The sequence below is a fragment of the Tiliqua scincoides genome, chromosome 6, assembly GCF_035046505.1.
Source record: "Tiliqua scincoides isolate rTilSci1 chromosome 6, rTilSci1.hap2, whole genome shotgun sequence".
Classification (NCBI taxonomy): domain Eukaryota; kingdom Metazoa; phylum Chordata; class Lepidosauria; order Squamata; family Scincidae; genus Tiliqua; species Tiliqua scincoides.
In genome coordinates, this window is record NC_089826.1 from 41,692,735 (window position 1) to 41,714,167 (window position 21,433).

The 21,433-nt window shown below is 41.2% G+C and overlaps 1 protein-coding gene across 1 annotated transcript in view; it reads right to left on the reverse strand.

Moving 5' to 3' along the window:
* The window catches only part of SLC10A7 (solute carrier family 10 member 7), a 183,537-nt gene that overhangs the window by 135,806 nt on the left and 26,298 nt on the right, over positions 1-21,433 (reverse strand). The window contains exon 5 of the mRNA XM_066631959.1: positions 452-490. Coding sequence (XP_066488056.1) covers positions 452-490 — 39 coding nt within the window. The remainder of the gene's footprint in view (positions 1-451; positions 491-21,433) is intronic.

Below are 21,433 nucleotides of genomic sequence, written 5' to 3' on the forward strand. Positions count from 1 at the left end.
CAGAGATGCAGAACAAGCTTCATCTTTGGCAGCTAATATGCTAATTAAATGAAGTGTCACTGAGCAAATTTGCATTGTCTCACTCATAAACTGGGCCATGTTTTCTTCTTTAAAACAGTAGTCCCTTTATAGGAATAGATGATTATGTGATAAACCTCCTTAGAAAATCAATATATTGACACTAACCTTCCAAATGTCCAAATAATAATGAACTGTCACCTCATTAAAGGAGACCATTAACATGTACTTCAGCATCATTAAATTATATTGATCAGAGATTATTCATGCACTGGTCTTCTGGAGAACAGGAGGCAATGAAAAGAAATACAAGCTGAGTAGTTAAAAGATAAGATTACCTCTGGTTCTACTTTCTAAAAAAATCAATAGCAGTAACAATCAAAATATTAAGCAATGACGCATTAAAACATGAAAAAGATACTGTGTCACTCACCAAAAAACTTCCAAATGCAGAGTTAAATATAGCAGCTGCCTGGAGGAAGAAAAAAGAAAGCAAAATCATAAAGGGTCTTACTACTTTACAGAGTGTGCTCTTTCCTTTTCATTCAGCCTTCTGGATATCACTGCAACTGCTTACAATTGCAAGTACTGTACCCTATAATCAGACATACTACAGATTATGAATCTGAAAACAAGCAGGCAGTAAAAAGTGACAAAGAACCAAACCTGCACTAATGAAAATGACACAAATTATAACTATTACTAACAACCTGCAGGGCAGGTCGGCAGGCTTTAGGAATTGCTTACGCAAATAGTACAGAGTATGCTTTATCCTTCCAAAAAAACATCAAAGGAAATCAAGAGGGAAAATGCTAACTGAGTATAACAGAGCTACTCTTATTGTTCAACTGAGCCAAATCACATTTTATCCAAATATTAACCCTGTTGGTTACAAACTGACCAAACAATACATTCTGAAATGAGTACTGCATCATATAACACAAATACTGTTAGTTCTGAAGGCCAAAACACATACTGAAGGGAATTTAGTGAACCTAGAAAGTAAGAGAAACAGACAACTTTGAACCCACTTCCAAAGCAAGTGTTTTGCTTACCTAAAGCATCCAAAGAATAAGCTACTAAATTCCATGACATTCAATATTGAAAGTCTTGCAACGCTTTCCACCTTTACCATGACGGAAGGAGGACCTCTTGCATGGCACCCAGCCCGATAATGTAGAACCATGCACAAGGTAAGGGAGAAAAGGAAGGAGGGGGGAGAGCCTCCCATTAATATGAGGAGCTGAGACAGAATCAGATTAATCACCAAGGACGTTTTGCAGCCATAGAGCAATAACAAGTGGATGTTTGAGAGAGCTTGGCAAGTTTGAATCAAATCCAAAAAACACTGGCTAAGCTTCTGCTCTTCTGCTCTACAAAGAGAGTGCAATGAGAGTGAATGGCTAATGAGAGCCTTGGCTCCAGAGAGCTCAGCTTTCTTATTCAAGTTCATCATTAATTCAAAGCTTTGATAATTTCATTAGAGTCATCTTTGGCTGGCCTTATCAATAAAAGATAGCACTGGACCACAGCTAGCTTCTCAGTGGGCCAAACACACAAGCAAGTGCTGGCTTGGAAGTCTCCGCCTGGTTTCTCACTTGCTAGCAAGGACAATAGCATATGGCATTCCATGTTGCGGAGGGAGCTCCTGAATAGATACCACTGAATAAAACATCCAAGTTGACAGTCGTAAACTCTGGCAACATATTTTCACACCTCCATCTCATCAACATTCTTCTTTGGAACATAAGAAGAAGGCACCAGTCCAGATCTCTCCTCTTGGCAACTATTACAGTTCAAGCAGTAATACGCACGCTAAAAAGCAGGAATGAAACCAGGTTTTCAAACCACCACTTGGAACAGTGAAACTTCACATTCTGTGGGAGGAAATAAATGTACCAATTGCTCTGCTTTTAACCTAACATACTCTTAAAAAAAAGTTTTGGACCAGCGTATGAAGGACCACCATGTTAACCTGTTCATTTTTCCATGTTAACCTGTCCATTCCTTATAATCAACTTCTGAGGCTCTTCTCCAGGTTCCCCCACCTTTAGATGTTGGGTAGGTGGCAACTGGAGCCAGAGTTACTGCTGGTTTCATAGCACTGAGCACATACAGCATACTTCTGGGGGAAATTTATGTGGGTAAGAGACATATGGCAGGGACGTATTGTAGTGTTGAGATGGTTCTAGCACAGTGGTTCTCAACTCACCAGTTCGTGTAATACTTCCCCTGTAACTTTAAAGGGGTGGGGGGAGGGATCCCCAGGATCACATCGCTAAGGGGAGCGAAGGGGGTGCTTTCCACTTGCTGTGAACAATGTAGGGCTGCAGCAGGTGTGGGGAGCCCTGCGCAGCCCTCCGCAGTGCTCCCCAACTCTTGGAATCTTCAGTTAAAGCGGGCAGAAAGCACTTCCGTTTTGCAGGAGGTGCTTTGTGCCCGCTTTTACTGAAGATTCCAAGAGTCGGAGAGAGCTGCAGAGGGCTGCAAAGGGCTCCCCACACCTCCTGCAGCAGCCCTACATCGTTCACAGCAAGGGGAAAGCACCCTCCTCACCCTCCTCACCACGATCCTAGCCCCTCCCCCAGAAGAACTTACTAAGGGAGTAAAGCTTGAGAAACGCTGTTCTAGCAGAAGAGAGTGCCAATTCAAGGATATTGTTCCATTCAGTACCTGGCATGAGTTAAGAAGTCAAGTTGCTGCTGCCATTCCCCCATTCCATTGCAAGAAATGAGATGGTAGGTTGGACACTTGGAAGGGGGCGCCTGCTGTGATGGAGACCCTTATCTACCTTGGAATGTTCAATATCTTTTTTTCCCTCTCAAAATGTTACTTGCTGGTTTAAATTTGCTCCTAAATAAGCCAAAGTCTCCTAGAATAGGAAGGAAAATAAAATTACACCTGCAGAAGCAGATAATGTTCATTTTCTCTACTCAGGGGAGCAAGATTTGCCCTTGGAGTCACCTTAGAATCCAAGTGGAAAAAGTCACTTTGCAGGGAATTTTAGAAGGTGGTTTTTTGCAACCTATAGTTCTCAAGAGATTCCCCCCCCCCCCAAAAAAAAAAAAACATACCAGCCTTCCTCTTAACTGTATCAAGTGGAGGAAGATCCTTTACTCTATTACAATGCACTGGCTTTTGCCTCTAGCTTCCCTAGCAGAACTCATACTCTCAATTTTTTTCTTTCAAGCCTGCCTTCTACACAGCATTAATTCCCACAGCATGTTCTCTGCTAACAGACTGCTCATAACCAACCATGTGTTCTACCAATGACCTGTGATCACTTCCCCTTGGGGACTAGCACAGACTTGCATGTGATAGATAAAAACAGCCCTGAGAAACAGGACAAAAATATCCAGGTTCCACTGCTGCACCAGAAAGTTGGTAAGAAACTGTAAGGAATCATGCTTCACCCAGAACCTTTTATTGCTGGGCTTCCAAGTGGGGTCTTGAAGGTGGGTCACATATCATAGGATAGGGCTTGGTGTGGTCTCCAGTTCTTGACAAGTTAAAGGTTATTGCTTTGAAACTGGAGGACGATCAGAGAGGAGTTATGAATGGTATTAGCATCTTTTCCATAAACTCCTGAGTAAAATTCTGGCTGGAGCATTTTCTTTTTTGGGTTGCCAAAGAGGGGCTTTTCATCCTCTTCCCATCCGGATCCTTCCCATTCCACAAAAGTACTGCATATTATGCTATACATGCCTTACTGTGAGGGTGTGAAGGATAGCAGAATAGGGTATTTTAGACTGCATTTTTAAGTGACTAGCTGAAGTTCTGTCTAGTTCCACTCTAGAGTGATGCAACATCATGCCATACATCCAAATATGAGACACGTGTTCCCTTACTGAGATTTGTATATTCTTGGGACTATGCCACAACAGGGTTCCAGACATAGCTGGAACCAGTCTAACATGACTGTGAAGACAGAGGGAGTCAACAATTGTCCAGAACTATTCTGTAAATGTCGCCTTAAGTCTTCAAATACATGACCAACATCTGAACAAACACAAAATCTAAACCACTGGTTCCCAACCCATGGTCCGAGAGACTCTGAGAAGTGGTCCACAAGGCATCAGAAAAAAAAAACTGCCCTCGATCACTCGCCAAACAAGTGTTTCCCCATGGACCACCAGAGAGGGTAGAGAACAGGTTGCCCACAACCACAGCCAGCATTGAAGTGTCAGCTAAAGCTGTGGATGGTTCGTTCTCCACTCTCTCTAGTGACTTGTGGGGGAGTGCTCACTTGGGAGACACTTCCCCACAGACCACCAGAAAGGGCAGAGAAGGGAGCAGTCACAGTCAGCATCAAAAGCAGCAACCCACAAATCTTCTTTATCAATAATAGATCTAATAAATCTCTCCTAAGTCTCTAATTATTACAAATTTAATTGTATTTGTGTGTGCAGGGGGGGTGGAGGGTGGGGAGGTTGCATGTGGTCCACAACAATTCCAATTTTTGCATCAATAATCTGCAAACTTTTGGGAAGATTGGGAACCACGGATCTAAACTAAACCTAGCTCCTCTCTCATCATGCCCACAACACCAATCAGATTTCCTCCTTTCACTGCAAGGTGGTACATACAGTATTCACCTCGGGCATCCCCACCTTAAAGTTAGTATGCCAACAGATTTTGTTGCACAAGCAAAACAAGCTAACAATCATTGTATCCCTACCCACTGGGTGTAACTCCAGGACAAGATTGCACTGAGAAGGCCAGCCCATATGTTGCACTGTACACAAGTGCCAACCAAGATTGCAGTCTTGAATCACGCTCTCTCTTTCACAAGTCTAACAGAACTTACTCATGTCCAAATATGACAGTGTACCATATTTTCTCAACCACCCCAGCAGGTGCAGCCAATGATGTAAAGATAACACAGACTGTGGAATGGCATGGGCAAGTACTAATACAGATTTTGGAGGGAGGAATTTGTCATTTTCAGCATCACTTATGTAACAAAAACACCTAGATTGGCTCCAAACAGCAAATTAAAAAATGTCTGAATGAATGAAAACTTCATTAATTTTCTTTTGTTCATAAGTGTTCCTTTAGGAATCAACACTTACTGTGACCACAGTTTCCATCTTAAAACAATGGAATATTCCAGTTTTGAAGAAAGCAGCCTCTCTCATGTCTGAGGCTTAAAAAAATAGATTTTAAAAAACACCACAGCAGTACAGTTTTATCCTGATTGCTGCTCATAACTATTCATTTGACATCAGGCTGGAAAAGAATATATATTCAAGTTATTGGTTGTGGAAGCTAAATTGAATCAGGTGTCCTTTCCTCTTAAGAAAATTAAGTTGCTTTTGTGCAAGAGTGTTTAATGAGAACAGAGCCTGCCGACAGTGATAAATGGGAATGACACCAGAGAGAGCATGTAAGCAGGACAATATGTACATGTTACAGTCTTACAGCCTATTTTTCACTGACTATCCTGAATGACTTCACCGTTTCTTAAGGGGCCTATTAATCTCAAATTTAGTTATTACACAACGTTTATTTGAACATATATCCTGGGGACGATGACAGTTAATAAAGGAAATTTTTTACAAGCAGTATTTTTACATATTGTTCCAGCTACAGCTCTCTTTCCATTCTTCTATATTGATGGAACACTCTGGTTATGATGCTGCTTTATTTAAGAGGGAAAAGGGTACATATATTCAGATGCTTTTTTAAGCATAAGGGGACTCTTAAAGAACAGTTAAAATGCATATAAAAAATCCTACTCCAGAATGGCAAAATAAAAATGTGGTGCTAACTGCTCAACAAAAAAAGCTACTCTATACATAAATGGTCCCTTGAAGGCGAAAAAAAAGGGAGGGGAGAAACATTCAAACTTTTGGCTTTTAGCACTTCAACATCATCACTTTGACAAGGAATGAAGCCCAGATTTTCTTATGATTAGCCTTGTAGGGTTCAATCCTATCCAACTTTCCAGCTCCGGTGTTGCCACAATGCAGTCCTGTGATAAGGGAACACATGTCCCATATCTTGAGAAGGCCTCTGTGACTGCCCCTCCACCACAAGATGCAGCACACACCCCACTGGCACAACTGCACCAGCACTGAAAAAATGAATAGGATTGGGCCCGTACTCTCCTATTGAACTAAGTGAAAGCTCAGCGCCTGACTGGCTGGATTTGCAATCACTTACTATCTCATCTTGAAAAGATCTACTCTTCTGTAACAATAACGCAGGGCAGGATGACCTCATCATGAAGTTAGCTACATCTAAAAAAATGAATATTCAGTACTTGAAATCCTCCCACATATCTGCTACTTGACCTATGTTGACAGACAAGACCAAAGCAAATAAGTCAGATCATGACCTTAAAAGCAAAAGAAATATTAAATTTTTCCGTATTTCCTGCCTTTCTTTTTCAAAAGAAAATCCCAACACAGTTAACACAGTCAGCCCAATCCTAAAGTGGGGTTGTGCCAGCTCTCAAGGGTCGCAAACGTGCCATGCTGCACTATTTGGCACCTTCTCCTTGAAACAAGAAGCTCAGGCTGGGAACCAAGAGGAATTCTTACAGAGATACAAGGGGACCTATGAACCTTCAGATCACCCTATTCTTCCCAAGTCATTTCCCTTCTGCCCACTTTCAGGAGAATATGGCTTATGTTAGCCAGTCCTTCCCTCTGAAAATTGCCTTGTTGGTGAGAAAAGTATGATTCTGGAGTCTTGCTGCCAGCAGCCCCAGTTCACGGTATTCGGTTCTTTAAAACAGGTATCAGGAAAGCATCTACTGCCTTGGGTACAGGCACATGCCACAGAATTAAGATTACCTTTTGCAAAATAATATTTCCAGGTGCCAGAGTGTTCCAGTATTACATATAACTTTTTTTCCTCTACCAAATAATAACACTCAACAAAAGTCAATAGCGAATGAAAAATCCAAAAGGAATTCGCATTCAGTCTTAAAATGCTTTTTCCTACATTCCTCTGTGGAGGAAAAATGGCATGTTGAAAATGTCCTCTGCCAGACGGCAATAATCCAGGGATTCTTGTTCATTTGAACTTCTGCTTCTGTGAAAAGTTTCTTAGACCTATAGCAGAAGCAAAAGAAATCAGCAAAAGAAAAATGCTCTTCTCAGTTTGTTGATTTTGAAAGAAGATTGAATTACAGGGGTGAAAAGTTATCCAAAGGTAATCTAATGCAGTCATCAGGCCAGGATCCATCTTTAACTTACATGGAACTCCCTTGTCACTACATGAGTCTGTTTCCACCTCCATGTTCTCCAACTCTCTCTCTCTCTCTCTCCATTCGTTTTTCAGTTTTACCCCATCTTTCCCATGTCTTAAAAAACTACCTCCCAAAGCCAAGAGAAAATAATGCTTATGTTCCTCGTATGACCCACCTGACACTAGCTCATGAACCAGTTTTGGATCCCAGTCCACTAGCTGAATAGCAACTATCAGTGCCAGCACCAGGTTGCCAGGGTGGGGGGAGCCTACCACAAAGTCCTGACCTGAATCCCCCATGGATAGGAATCCCCACACTCCACCTGAAAGCACATCATCATCACTGCCACTGGTATCAAGAGTTCAGGGGTCAACTTAGCCAGGTGGACTCCCTGACATTCATGAGCGCTTGGCAGAAGTAGAATCAGAGGTTGGCATTGGCCAACAATCTAGCTGAACTCTCTCTTACAAAGCTGGAGAAGCTATACCTAAAGCTTCCCTGAACAGGGGAGATCTGATTGTTAGATCTTTTTTTGGGGGGGGGGGGATCTCTAAACATATATGCCAAGATGTCTCTTGGTCTCCATGTGACCATGCAAAGGAGTTTGACAAAAACTGGTTCTCTTTCAGGCCAATATACCCATGTACAGGCAGGTGGCTAGTAACTTTTGAGGACTGATTTGCAAGCTTACCCCAATTCCAAAATAACCATTTTCTTTTCATCTTCTGGACCCTTTCTGCTCTGTCAAAAGAATTCAAAAAGATGCACTTTGCCATTCCAGCATTCCCAACTTTTTTTCTGCCAGGGCTCTTCATGATAAACAAAAATTCAGATGACATCACTTTCCCCATCATCTGGACTCCCATTATTTCACAACATCCAGATGCCAGGGAAGCTGAAGCTAAAGGATTTATGCCAATCACATACCTCTTAAAAGGCAGAAGTGTCCTGTAAAAAAATGTTGGCAACTATTATCTTTGCAGACTTATAAAGTACACAGTACTTTGGAAGCTGCCTTAGTACTATACTGCAGAGAAGAGTTACTACCCCATCATATGAACAATATGTGGGTCATACAAATTAAAATGGTATTAGGCTTATATGTTGTACAATCACATTGGTTTACTCACTCCCTTGTTTATCCATTAACATCTACACCTTTGTTAGAAGAATGCAGCTAAGCTCCATGTTGTTAGATCTAGGGGTGCTCAAACCCCAGACACTTGTGGCCCTCGAGGACTCCAAATCCAGCCCGCAGGAAGCTCCTAGTCTCCAAGGAGCCTCTGGCCCTCTGGAGATTCGCTGGCCCAATACAACTGCTCTCAGCATGAGGGCGATTGTTCACTGCTTGCTGTTTCACATCTGTGATGCGGCAGCAAAGGAAAGGCTGGGCTTGCTTTGTGCTATTTGAGCTATTCCAAGACCTTCATTCATTCATATAAGTGCCATCTCTAATATATTCATTTCTGTAAATTTATTCAAATTTGAAATGTAAATTCTTTTTTTTCCCCCAGCCCCTGACACAGTGTCAGAGAGATGATGTGACCCTCCTGCCAAAAGCTTTGGACACGTCTGATCTAGAAGATGAAATCTAGCATCCTCTGATGAAAGCAGCAGTCCTTCCATCACACTCTGTAGTGTCTACGGCTTTAGTGACCATAGAAGCTTGAATCAACGTCTCAAGCTGCTTTATACTAATGGTCTATCTAGCCCAGTACTGCTCGCTGCAACAATCTCAGGCAGAGATCTTTTTTCTCACCTATCTTAGCACCACTCCTTTTAATTGAAGATGTGTAAGATTCAATCTGGCACCTCCTGAATGCAAAGCATGTGCACTACTACTGAGCTATGATCTCTCTCCCTACTTGAAACTGATTTCAGAAGCTATTCAAACCTTCAGTGGTTACTGTTACAACAGATGCTCAAGTACAGGTGTACACACTCGAAACACATGCATGCCAACTTGCATGCAACTTCTGTCTTTGGCTCAAGGTACAGCTAATGAATATTGATATTCAAAAATGACGAGACATGCATATTAATTCATTCACAATAATCTTAAGACAATAAATATACAACAGGTAGGGGAAAATAGACTTGTAAGGGGACTTACAGCCCAATCCTAAGCACCGTGGTGCCAGCAGGTGTAGCGGTGCCAAGAGGGCTACCACTGCATCCAGCGGGCCCACAGAGGTGCCAGAGGCCTCCTCGGGGAAACAGGACATTCGCCCCTTCCCCTGAGTAAGGGTTCAGGCCCCGCAATGAGGCTGCTCAAGACTGTGCCAGCTATTTTACCAGTACAGACTGAAGAAGGCTCCATGTAAGGTTTTTTTAGCCCGACACAGAGGGTAGGATCCGGTGGAGGCCTCCGGTGGTCCCATACTCCTCCCGGGCTTCAACCCTGGCCAAGGAAGTCACAAATTCTAACTAGGGTTACACACCTTATTGGCATTCACATACATGCTTGGTAACATTACAGACAGACAGGAGGAGTAGAAAATGATTTTGTCTGATAAAATTTGTCAAGACGTTGTTGGTTGAAGTCAGGTATTTCAGAATCTGAAGGCTGCCCTGCCTCTTACAACTTGCTGACAGCAAGCATGCCTTCTACAATCTTGCTTTTTGGTTCAGTGTATGTCCACAGCTTAAGGCAAGAGCTCAAAGCAAGGAATGAGAAGCCCAGCACATTTGCCAAGCATTATTAATGCAGCCTTTCAATCTTTTATAAAAGCTATTATAAAATATACATAGAAATGAAGATCTCTGTTTTAAATGGATAGGCTTAAGATTACACTGAGAAAAATAAACTGCCCTGGTTTGTGCAAACTTTCAGAATTCAAAAGTATAAAAAAAAACACACTGATATTCAGCAACATAAATTGTACATTCCTTGGGCACTGCATATTATATTCAGTTCAACCAAGGGTGTTGAAGGCACAATTGCCTCTACTGCTTTTAGTTTGCTATCATATAAATTGAACTAGGATATAAAAAAAAGCTTTAAAAAAGAAAAAACAAAATAAGCAAGGCAACCTCTTCTAACCAATGAGCTACTGTCTAACAGTGTTCACAGGCACATATTAAACTTTTGTCCCTTAAACCAAATCCTTTGCATACAAGGCAAGATTCACCATACTGCTGTACTACTGCCATCAATTTCAGTAAGATTTGCATGGGCTCCCATACCATGCGCATTAAAATGCATGCATGGCATGTGCATTTGGTGGATTGTATGTCCAATCTCTGACCACCCATCCACTTAGCTTTTTCCGTTTACAGCCTGCTTGTGCTAATACAGATGGAAGGATTGTTTTGTTTTCTGGACAGCAAGACAGTACACAGACCAAATGGGTCCACATGTCCTTTGGGGTTGTGCCAAAGAACTTACACATACTTCTACAGCTCTCCTGGTCAAAGATTGAGCCCACTGCTGAACTATTTTCCAAATCTAACTTTTGACATGCACAGTTGTAGACAGTAAAAGGTTACTCAATAATGAATAAAAGACAACCCCAAGCTATGAAACTATCTGAAATTTTAATTTACAACTCAGTTTTATTCACCACCAAAGGCTTATTAGCTTAGTAGGCTAGGCAATAGCTGTCATACTGGAACAAATGGTTTGTCACTTTATGATTTAATAGAAAAGGCCCCTGAACAGCGATGCCTAAGTAACTGCCAACATGTGACTCTCTTCCAGTCAAGCACTTTATATCACCAAGTGACTTTTTCTTTCTGTCTTTTAAATTACCTCAGAAGGTATTCTCCAATGGATACAGAGCAATAACAACCTCCCAAACAGAGGTTTCATTTAAAGCTAAAAATTTCTGAGATCTTAAGCTGTGATGAAAACACTTAAAGGTCTTGTCCCTTGATCCTCCTCAAGACAAATAATCTATAACAGGATTAGAGGTCTAGTTAAAACAATGCATCCCCATAACTCCAAAGAATATTACTTTCTAAGTGAAGTGAAAGAACAAGGCCACTTCTTAAATGGTGCCCTTTTAAAATTTACCTCCAAGGCTATATGAGCACATATTTTTCTGCAGACAACCTACTCTCCTGCTATTTCCAGTGCAACTTTATATATAGAAGCACTAGGCTAAGGCAAAACAGGCTTAGCAGCTTCAACCTCATCAATAATAATAATAATAATACAGGTATTTATATACCGCCTTTCTTGGTCTTTATTCAAGACTTTATTCAAGGTGGTTTACAGAGGCAGGCTTATTTAAATCCCCATAGGGATTTTTACAATTGAAAGAAGGTTCTTTCTTTCAAGAACCACAACATTCAGGTGTTTCATTCTGATCTGGTTTCACATTCTGGCCTCCATCCTCCCACGCTCAGAGCAGACGGAATAGCTCGGCTTCAGCTTGTCAGCTGCTTCAAGGTCGCACAGTGCCGGTGGCCTTGAACTGGCGACCTTGTGGATGTTATCTTCAGGCAAATGGAGGCTCTACCCTCTAGACCAGACCTCCTGCCCAAGGAGAATTAAATTAACATGTTATTCCCATAACTGTAGTTACCATACACTAGTCTGGTCATTGATGTTTACATCATATGGTGGGTCACAAGGAGAAGGTTGTTTCTTAAAAGCAATCAATGGGAAGAGTTCCCACACAAGGAGATCTTTGTGTGGTTATCTCTGAGCAGGTGGTCTGGACCTGGGCTGTTACTTCCAGAACAAATTTGTGCTGGAACTGTAGAAGCATTTCCACACAATGGTGTAACCAAGTACCATTGCTATTTAACACTTAGCCAAACCAAGTGAAATGATTACTGTATACAGGTGGGGCCTCAGTATCCACAAGGGATCTGTTCTTGGACTCCTGTGGATACAAAAAACCGTGGATAAGAAAATCTGTGGTTTTGGCCCCTTTAAACCCTTCAAAATCAAACAGAGCTGTACACTGGTTGCCTCTAGAGAGCTTTCTGAAGCCTGCAGAGACCACAAGTGTCTGCCCATGGCCTCTGCAGGCTTCAGAATGGATGTTACAGTAAAAAAAATCTACTTCTGGTTTCCAGAGGGAAACCAGATGTGATGTTTTTATGCTTTATAAGGTATTCACAGGCCTGGGAAAGCTGTCCGGAAACCATAAGAAGAGTTTTTTCAACTGTAATGTCTATTCTGAAGCTTGCAGAGGCTGTGGGAAAACACTAACGACCTCTCCAGGCTTCAGAAAGCCCTCCGGAGACAACCGGAGCACAGCTCTGGTCACCTTCAGAGGGTTCAGGTTTGGCCAAGTCTGATTCAATATGGGTCCGGGGGACCTGCATTGAGCCAGATCCGCAGATAAACAGGCTCCACCAGTACCCCTATGAAGAGAGCTTGCAAGTAGAACTACGATAACAGTTTTGTAGATAACCAAGGTATTGGGGATCACATCTGCAATAGGTTAATAATGCACCCATTAGTATAAAATAAAAAAGCTGCAGGCTAAAGCAAGGTTGAAGGATTCAGCCATAACCATAAGGTGTAGTTCTGCCCCAGGTTGCTACAGTTAATGGGGTGAATGCTACAAGTAAGTCTGTAAAACAAAATTAAAGGTCAGGACACAACAGAACTTCAAAAAATTCCATGGTATAGTGTACTCCATTTTTTAAATTATAACCTTTATATATACCCTGCCTCAATTTCACATGAATCCAAATCCTCCTTCACTATTTTTTTTTTTTTTTTTAATTTTGATACGGCACATAGACCAAATTCTTTAACAGACACACTCCTATCCTTCAGGGTCAGAAATCCCCTAGTAGTGTAAATTATCTCAATGCAATTCATATTGTGGGGGCTTGGATCTACTTATTCTGTGCTACCCAATCAGTCCCTGCTAGTCAATCTGAACTAGTAGTAATCAGAATAGAAAATGGACCATCAATAAATACTTTTGCTGCAAATGGGAGCACCAATTCTCAGAATACACTACATCAGAAGAGCCCCACAAGCAATTCTGCTACCAAAATTATTCCAAGGTATGAAGCATCCTCCCCAGTAAGCAGATAGCCTTGCACACAAAGCAGGGGGGAAAAAATCATACTAGCAAGCTCAACTCTCCATCAAAACTTGCTAAAAAATGGGGGGGGGGGGTTGGGGAACCAGAACCTTACAATCAACTTAAGCACAAAAACACTAGCCTCAGATTGAGGTTGGGCAATATTAACTAGTGGATACTTTTTTGTCCTCCAAGCCTGGTACACAACCAACACACAGAACACAAGTGAAATGTATTATCATTCTCTCCCCACTTCTCTCCAACTTACAATATGAATTCATGTAATAGTGGTTCCCAAACGTTTAAAAAAGTGGGTCCTGGTCCTAAAACACTCTATTGGGACCCACCTATCTTTACAAGTCTAAAAACAAAAACAAAACAAAAAAGTTTCCCTTTACCAGCTTCTCAAGCCTCTGTTTTTAACCTTTTTATTATGGTACAGGGGGAAGGGATGGGACTGCCTTCTGTAGCATTTGCTGAACTCTATGTTCATCAGATTGGGACTGCCCTGGTGGCCTTGCATTCACCTAGCCTTCAATAAGAGCTGAGGCATGTGCGCCTATTCATGAGTAAGTATTCATGTGCAGCTTAGCTTTGCTTTCCATAGGTTTCAATAGAGTTTCCTTGTCAGCTCGGGGGGGGGGGGGAAGACTTCCTTCTCAAAAGTTTGTTGGGACCATTCTGGTAGTGTTGCGTTCTCTCTGGTCTGCCCTTCAAAGTGGACCAAGACACATTTGCCTAGTAATTAGTAAACACGCACGTGCTGCTCCATTTTGGTTTCCATAGGGCTCAATACATTTCCTTATCAGCTTGCCAGTTTCGTGACCCACAAAAAAATCAGGTCATGACCCACTGGTGGGTCCCAGCCCATAGTTTGGGAACTGCTGATTTAATACATAATGTGCAAGGCTAAACTACCATTTGATTAAAAAAAATCAACACAGAAGACCGCACTCAGATAAAACGGTAATAGTCACTGTCAATCTATACAGACAGAGAGAAGTCCCCCCATAACATAAAGCAACTCCTACTTTTGAAGTAATCAGAAAATTTAGGTTTTATGTACTTATGATTATATTTGTAGAAAATTAATAATGGGGTATAAAACAAATATCCAAGTCTTGGAGCAAATGGCTATCAATTTTGTACTCTACTGCTATGTATGCTATCAGTGTGATTGAAAAACCAAAGCCTAATCTATACCATGTTTTTGGAAATACTTTATTAACCAAACTGATGTTTGCCAACACTTAGGAGTGACAACACAGAGAGATTTTATTTTATTTTTAATGGAGTTTCTAAACAACTGTATAATTAGTAGCCCTATATTACTCATTTTCTAATAAATTCTCGGTCTATACCTATATGGAAACCCTCCTACTGACTTCCTTCCCTCATTTACATATCTGTGCAGGCCTATTCTTTTTTCTTCCAAGCCCCTTTGCCCTTTCAATCATGAAGCATATTACTCCACTGTCAGTGCAAAGCAGTTCCTAACAACAGGGAACCCAGCTGGGATAGGAAGAGGGCAGCAGGCTCATGCATTAACATAATAATCCAACTGTGTTCCCATAGGCCCTTAGGGCAGACAGCATATTAGGTAGGCCTCCTGTGCAGACCCAAGTGGAAGCTGCCTTATCACCTGCCTATCAACCTGTGGCAGTTACAGCCAACTCAATAGCACCAGCTCCTGCCAAGCTGTGGTGCCCAATTACCTTGCTACAAAGGACAGAAAGCCATTTTTCTATGTCTGTTTAATGTACCTGACGCATTTCCTTATTTATGATTTGAATTTCTGCATAGTTTCCAGAGGGATTGACATACTGCCTTTCAACTTTTGCAGTTCTCTAGAACGTATTGCTGCATCTAGCAGAAATGAGTCCTTGAAACCCAATTCTCCAACACAAAATAGGTTTGCAAAATGTATCTTTGCCAAACACTTCTCAATTAATGAGGAAAAGGGAGATTCAAACACAGAGAGAGAGAGAGAGAGAAGGAAGAACAGATTATCTTAAGCTTCACTACATTATTTCAAACAGACAAAAGCCAATCAATAATTTTTTGTTCTTATTCAAAACCTTTCACTTCCAGGAGGTAGGTGATGTTTCTAGGCAAAGATGTTACAAATCTTGAGTAGAATGTGGTTCTTTTATGCTACAGTATGTAAATGTATGCTTGACTTTTTAAACAAAGATAAACAGACTTTACAGGAACAAGTTAAAGATAACAATTATATGAACCTATCAAATTAATTCTCAATTATCTCCTATTTTTTCAGAAGTTATTGCCAAGGATATATTTAACAAGTCAAAGAAAGCTCCCAGTTTCCATCATGCTTAAATTAAGCTGATCTTAAACTATATTATGTTTTCAAATGCCACTAATTTATTGTGAGTGTGAATTCTTTTACAAGTTACACAAGATATCTAATACAAGTCAAGCTACTAGATCAGTATAAACTATTCCTTCAGTACCCCTGAAGGAGAGTGCAGCTAAATGAATTCTTTGCAAGGGTCTTCACTGTGTAGTGGTAGTGAAAAATGCAAACTCAGTGTTGAAAGTTATTAGGAAAGAGACTGAAAATAAGACATCTAGTGCCATAATATAACCAGAGGTTTAAAGCAGAAAAGGAATAGAAAAGGGCTACTGACAGCGCAATCTTATGAAGATTTACTCAGAAGTAAAGACCACAAGATATTTACTGCCACATAAGTATGCATAGGATAGAAGTTTAAAACGATCAAATGGCTGGAACACCTCACTTCGTAAAAGCTTTCTTGAATTTAGAAAAAAATGGGAGAGGGCAGATGACACGTAAGAGTTTATATACAAATTACAAGTCCCTCCTCATTATCCATGAATTCAGGACCTGCAGATTTAACACACCATAGGCACAGAACCCATATTGGAAGACCAGACCGAAGCTCCCAGATGTGATCAAACATGACCAGAGGGTTTTATGAAACTTCTGCAAGTCTCAGAAACACCTCCGAACATGACTGGAGAATAACTCCAGTCACATCCGGAGGCAATATTGGTGGATTTTGGTTTCCGCTGAGGGGTCCAGGAATGGATCCCCCGTGGATACCAAGTTCCAGCTGTATAAGGTTTTATAAAACAGGATGATATGCAGATAAACTTTTCTCCTTCTTGTATTACTAAAATGTATTTGTCACACAATGCATAATTAAGTTGATACACTTCACAATTACAAGAGGTGGCAATGGCCACGACCTTAGATCTACTTATTATTTGAGTAGTTATACCCTGCTTTTTACCACATAAGCTATCTTGGATATCCCAACAACATAAAATAAGAACAGTTCAAATTTAAAACAATTGCAAATAAAGCTCAAGCAACAGTGGGGAAATTTAAATTTAAAACTATTTGACCCAATAGAAAAGGCCCTGTCAGAAGCAGCTACCAACTTCACTTCTGAAGATGGGGGCACCTGGAGGAAGGCCTCAGCACAAAATTGTAACATATGGGCAGGTTTCTATGGGAACAAATGGTGCTATAAAGACCTGAACTGCAGACAAATGACCTTTTAAAGCACAGAAAGATACAGCAGTTTAAATTGTGCACTGAAACCAACTGGCAGCCAGTGCAGATCTTGGAAACACTGGGTGAATACAATCATGTCTACAACACCCAGGTAACACAGCAGTCACATTTTAACTAGCTGAAGTTTCCAAACAGTCTTCAAAGGCGACCCCATGTATGAACATGCTGCAGTAACACAATGTAGATGCTACCTAGGCATGGATAACTGTGCCAAGATTTAGATTTAAGAAGATGACTTCTTTTTAGGGGGCAGTTAGACAAATTCAAGACTCAGTACATCAACTGTTGTTAGCCACCACAGTTAAGTAGAACCTTCCTATTCAGAAGCAGTGTACCTTTGAATCAGATAGAAGAAAGAATAGATGGAAATAATCTATTTTATGCCCTTCTCATGCATGCCCAGAGGCATCTGGCTGGCTAACGGTCTGCATGATCCAATTTATCAAGGCAGTCTGTACATAGAATTTGCTATTCTGTTACATGAACCATTGTTACAAGATACTAGAAAGGCATCATGGTGCCATTTACTCAGATACAATATATCATTTCTTTACTGCTTTCACTTTTAATGGAGCCACACTAATCATGTCTTAATAAATTACTTCATTCTAGCAAAAGCTATGCAGAGTTGCACAGGCTGACCCCAGCTGAAAACAGATTTTCTATTCAGGCTCCCTTATACGTACATCCACCTCTAGAAACTTTCCAAAGAACTGCAGTGCATTTTAAGTTTCATATCTCATTCAATTTCATCTTTAATATGAAATAAACATTACATTTGCAATGTGATTATATTCCAAACTGGCTAGTGGGGGAGGCAGAAAAACTTACATTCATCAAATAAAATAGGACAAATTCAGAAACCAGACCCATGTAGCCAGGCCCTGCACAAGAAAAATGGATGGCATCAGGCATCTGCTGAGTCCCCCCAGGCTATACACATGCTCTTCAGAGGTCTTTATATTCACACAGGATCCCTTCACTTTAGCAAGTACAAAGTAGGGAGGGAGAACAGAAATGGCCTTTTGATCTTTCTGGAAAGATCAGCTAAAGGACTAAACATTTCCATGAAACAAATCTACACCAGATAGCTCCCACTCCCACTCACAAATATAAATAGGAAAACAGTGACCAGGAAACATTGTGAGGGAGCTTCCCCCTAAGCCCTACCAAAGATAAATAGTTCATCTTTGGATCTCTATAAGACAGAAGGCAAGAAAGTCCATAAATAATCATAGAGTTACATAACTAGCTGCAAACAAAAAAGGAAAACAAGCATAAAAACAATCTGAAATGTAAGGTAACTTACAGTGCAAACCTTTGCAGTTCTAGTCAACTTTAACAGAACTTATTCCTAGTGTGTAGAATGGCAACCTAAAAATTACAGCCCTGGCTGAACTTTTACTTCTGTTTTGCTTATATCATTCTAAAATAAGAAGTGACACCATCAGGACACAGCAAGTTTTGCTTTTATTTGACTATAAAGCACCCAAAACAAGAAAGGTGGCACAAAAATATTTTAAGATAAAAATTATCTCTAAGTAGGCTATAACTGTACCATGAAGAAAACTTTATAATCCTAAAGCATCTTACGGAAATCAAAAAGGATAGTCTATTTCAGGGGTTCCCAAACATTTTAGCACTTTTAAAAATGACACTATCAAGATCTACCTAGTTTTACGAGACAAAAAACTCAGTTTCACCTCACCAGCTGCTCAAGCCTCTGTTTTTAATCCTTTTTTACTATGATGGTGGGGGCACCTTCTGGAGCATTCGTTGAGCTCTGCATTCATCAGATTGGGACCATTCTGGTGGTGTTGCATTTCTCTCCGACTGCTCCTCGAAATGAACTGAGGCGTGTTCACCTACTCATGAGTAAATGCACACATGCAACCCAGTTTCACTTTCCATGGGGTCCAATACATTTTCCTCATCACCTATCAGCTTGTCAGTTTCAGTTTCATGACCCACAAACAATCAGGTCTCAACCCACTGGTGGGTTATGACCCACATTTTGGGAAACACTGGTCTATTTTATATCCCAGTCTTGCAATGCCAATGGAACAGCTCCAATGCCATCCAAGGGTTGAATATTCCTAAGCATCAAAACAAAGCAGCATTCTACAGGCAACTGGCAGAATGATGGGAAGCATGTTGATGCTCTCACTGTATCTCAGCCAGTCAGAAACCTTTATTGGCATAACACAGAGACATATATAGACATCAAGACATTAATAACATCAAACAGAAGAATCAGTCAGGCTCATTCCTCTGCATCTTACTACCAACTTAAAAAAATAAGCCACTCTCCCTAATATCTTGACGTTTTCCAACGATAGGATGCACTGTATCTTATCTTGATCAGAATAACCACTTTATCAAAACCGAGTCAAGATACAGTAAACGCAAATCTTGGTATAGTGGACAATACAAATTCATGTGCGCTAGAATTCTGACCCCTCCCCCGCAATTGGCAGTGTCGTACACTCCCAGGGTTTTGGGGTGCTTGGAGTTCTTGGTTCTCTAACCTTAGAGCCCTCAAGGACCCCTGTTCGGTAGTACTGCCACCACCCTGTACGTGCCAGTGTCTCAGTCCAGGGACACCAAGACCCTCTAGGCTTAATTCTATCCCTTGCAGGCACTGAGCACTTTCTTTAATTAAAGCCTCCACCCTCAAGTTACTAGTCCTCAATGAGTATTTGGTAGCTTGCTGAACGGCTAGGCAGGATTCTGAACTTTTGTCCCCAACAGACAATGAAACAACTTAGTAAAAGGATTTTTACTTTATTAAATACATAAGTTTACATAAAGTTACAAAAGGCAGCAAATGCTAGAGGCATAAAACTTCTAGGAAACATATCAGTCTAAAAATAACAAAGCTAACTGGCTATCTCTATTGTTCCCTAACTCTCACCTGGATCAGCTTTCTTTTGTAGATCTTTCAGTTCCAGGTTACCTATGAGGCCACATGGCCCTGGTGGACCAGGCTCTCAACCTGCAGGATGTTGCACCCACAACCTTTTCCACCAAAAAAGACGACCCGACACCCCCTTTGGGCTTTGTTCTTATACTTCTCATGCTAACAGGATGGAGGTGACTCTGTACTTATTTAAACTGTCCAATCAGAAACTCTTGGGGGCAGAATCTTCCCAAAGTGGGGCTGGATGCTAGTCCTCTTAGTTCTTCCCTTCCCCACTGGAGATCCACAGCTGCATTCCATCCTTGATGGGCACCTTTCTGCCTGCGTAGCTACTACATTATCACCTTCCATGGAGTTGTAAATTCTGTTGGCTGTTGTTATTCACATCCTTGCAGCTAGGAACTGCAAGCCACTTCTCTGTTACTGGTTTAGTTTGGTTCAGGCTGTACATGCTACTAGGCCTAAACTGTACATATTATTGACAAGCAGTGACAACATTTCTCAGAATAGGGCATCCATTAAATCTGCTGAATAGGACTGCTGATGGCATCGCATTGCTCCTTGCAAGTGAAAGTGCTCTGCGGTCCTACGGACATTTTAAGAGATGGAAAAAAGGGGCTAACTGCTCATATTTTATAGGAATAGAAGAATATAATGTCATATTAGCAGCGCCCCACTGTTCTTGTTGTTCTAAAACAGGGGTGCCCAAACCCCAGTCTGGGGGCCACTTGCGGCCCTCAGGGACTCCCAATCCGGCCCACAGGGAGCCCCCAGTCTCCAATGAACCTCTGGCCCTCCAGAGACTTGCTGGAACCCACACTGGCAACTGCTCTCAGCATGAGGGCAACTGTTCAACCTCTCGCGTGAGCTGGGGACGAGGGTTCCCTCCACTAGTTGCTGTTTCATGTCTGTGATGCAGCATGGCAGTGAAGAAAAGGTTGGCCTTGCTTTGTGTAAGGCATTTTAGAGGCCTTGAGCTACTGCAAGACCTTCCTTCATTCATATAAGTTCCATCTCTAATATATTCATTTAAGTAAATTTATTCAAATTTTTAATGTAAATTAATTTTTTCCGCCCCCAACACAGTGTCAGAGAGATGATGTGGCCCTCCTGCCAAATGTTTGGACACCCCTGTCCTATATCAAGGAGCCTGTGCTTAACCATCTGGTAGACTTCTGCTTCATTTAGAGATCCTACTAGATCTGACTCTATGCCAGTGTTTCTCAAATCATGGGTCAGAACCCACTAGGTGGGTCCCCATTCATTTCAATATTTTATTTTTAATATATTTGACTTGATGCTGCCATGGTATGTGAATGTATTTGGGCAAATCTTACAGATCTGTACTTTAAACAGGCTACTATGTATATGCTTTTAACAAAGATAGTCAATGGGACTTACTCCTGGGTAAGTGTGGACAGGATTGCAGCCTAGAATTGTTAAAAATTTTCCTGCTTGATGATGTCACTTCCAGTCATGACATCACTTCTGGTGGGTCCTGACAGATTCTCATTCTATGAGTAAAAAGTGGGTCCCAGTACTAAAAGTGTAAGAACCACTGCTCTATGCCAATTGATTTAAAGTACAAAGTACAAAATAGTATAAAATACACTATCCAACTGGGGGCTCCATTAGAAGTTGAGGAAGAAGGCAGTTGGAATCACATGTAGAAAGGGTTCTCAACCAGAATTTGGACACTCTAAGCCAGGGGTGTCAAACATAAGGCCTGGGGGTCG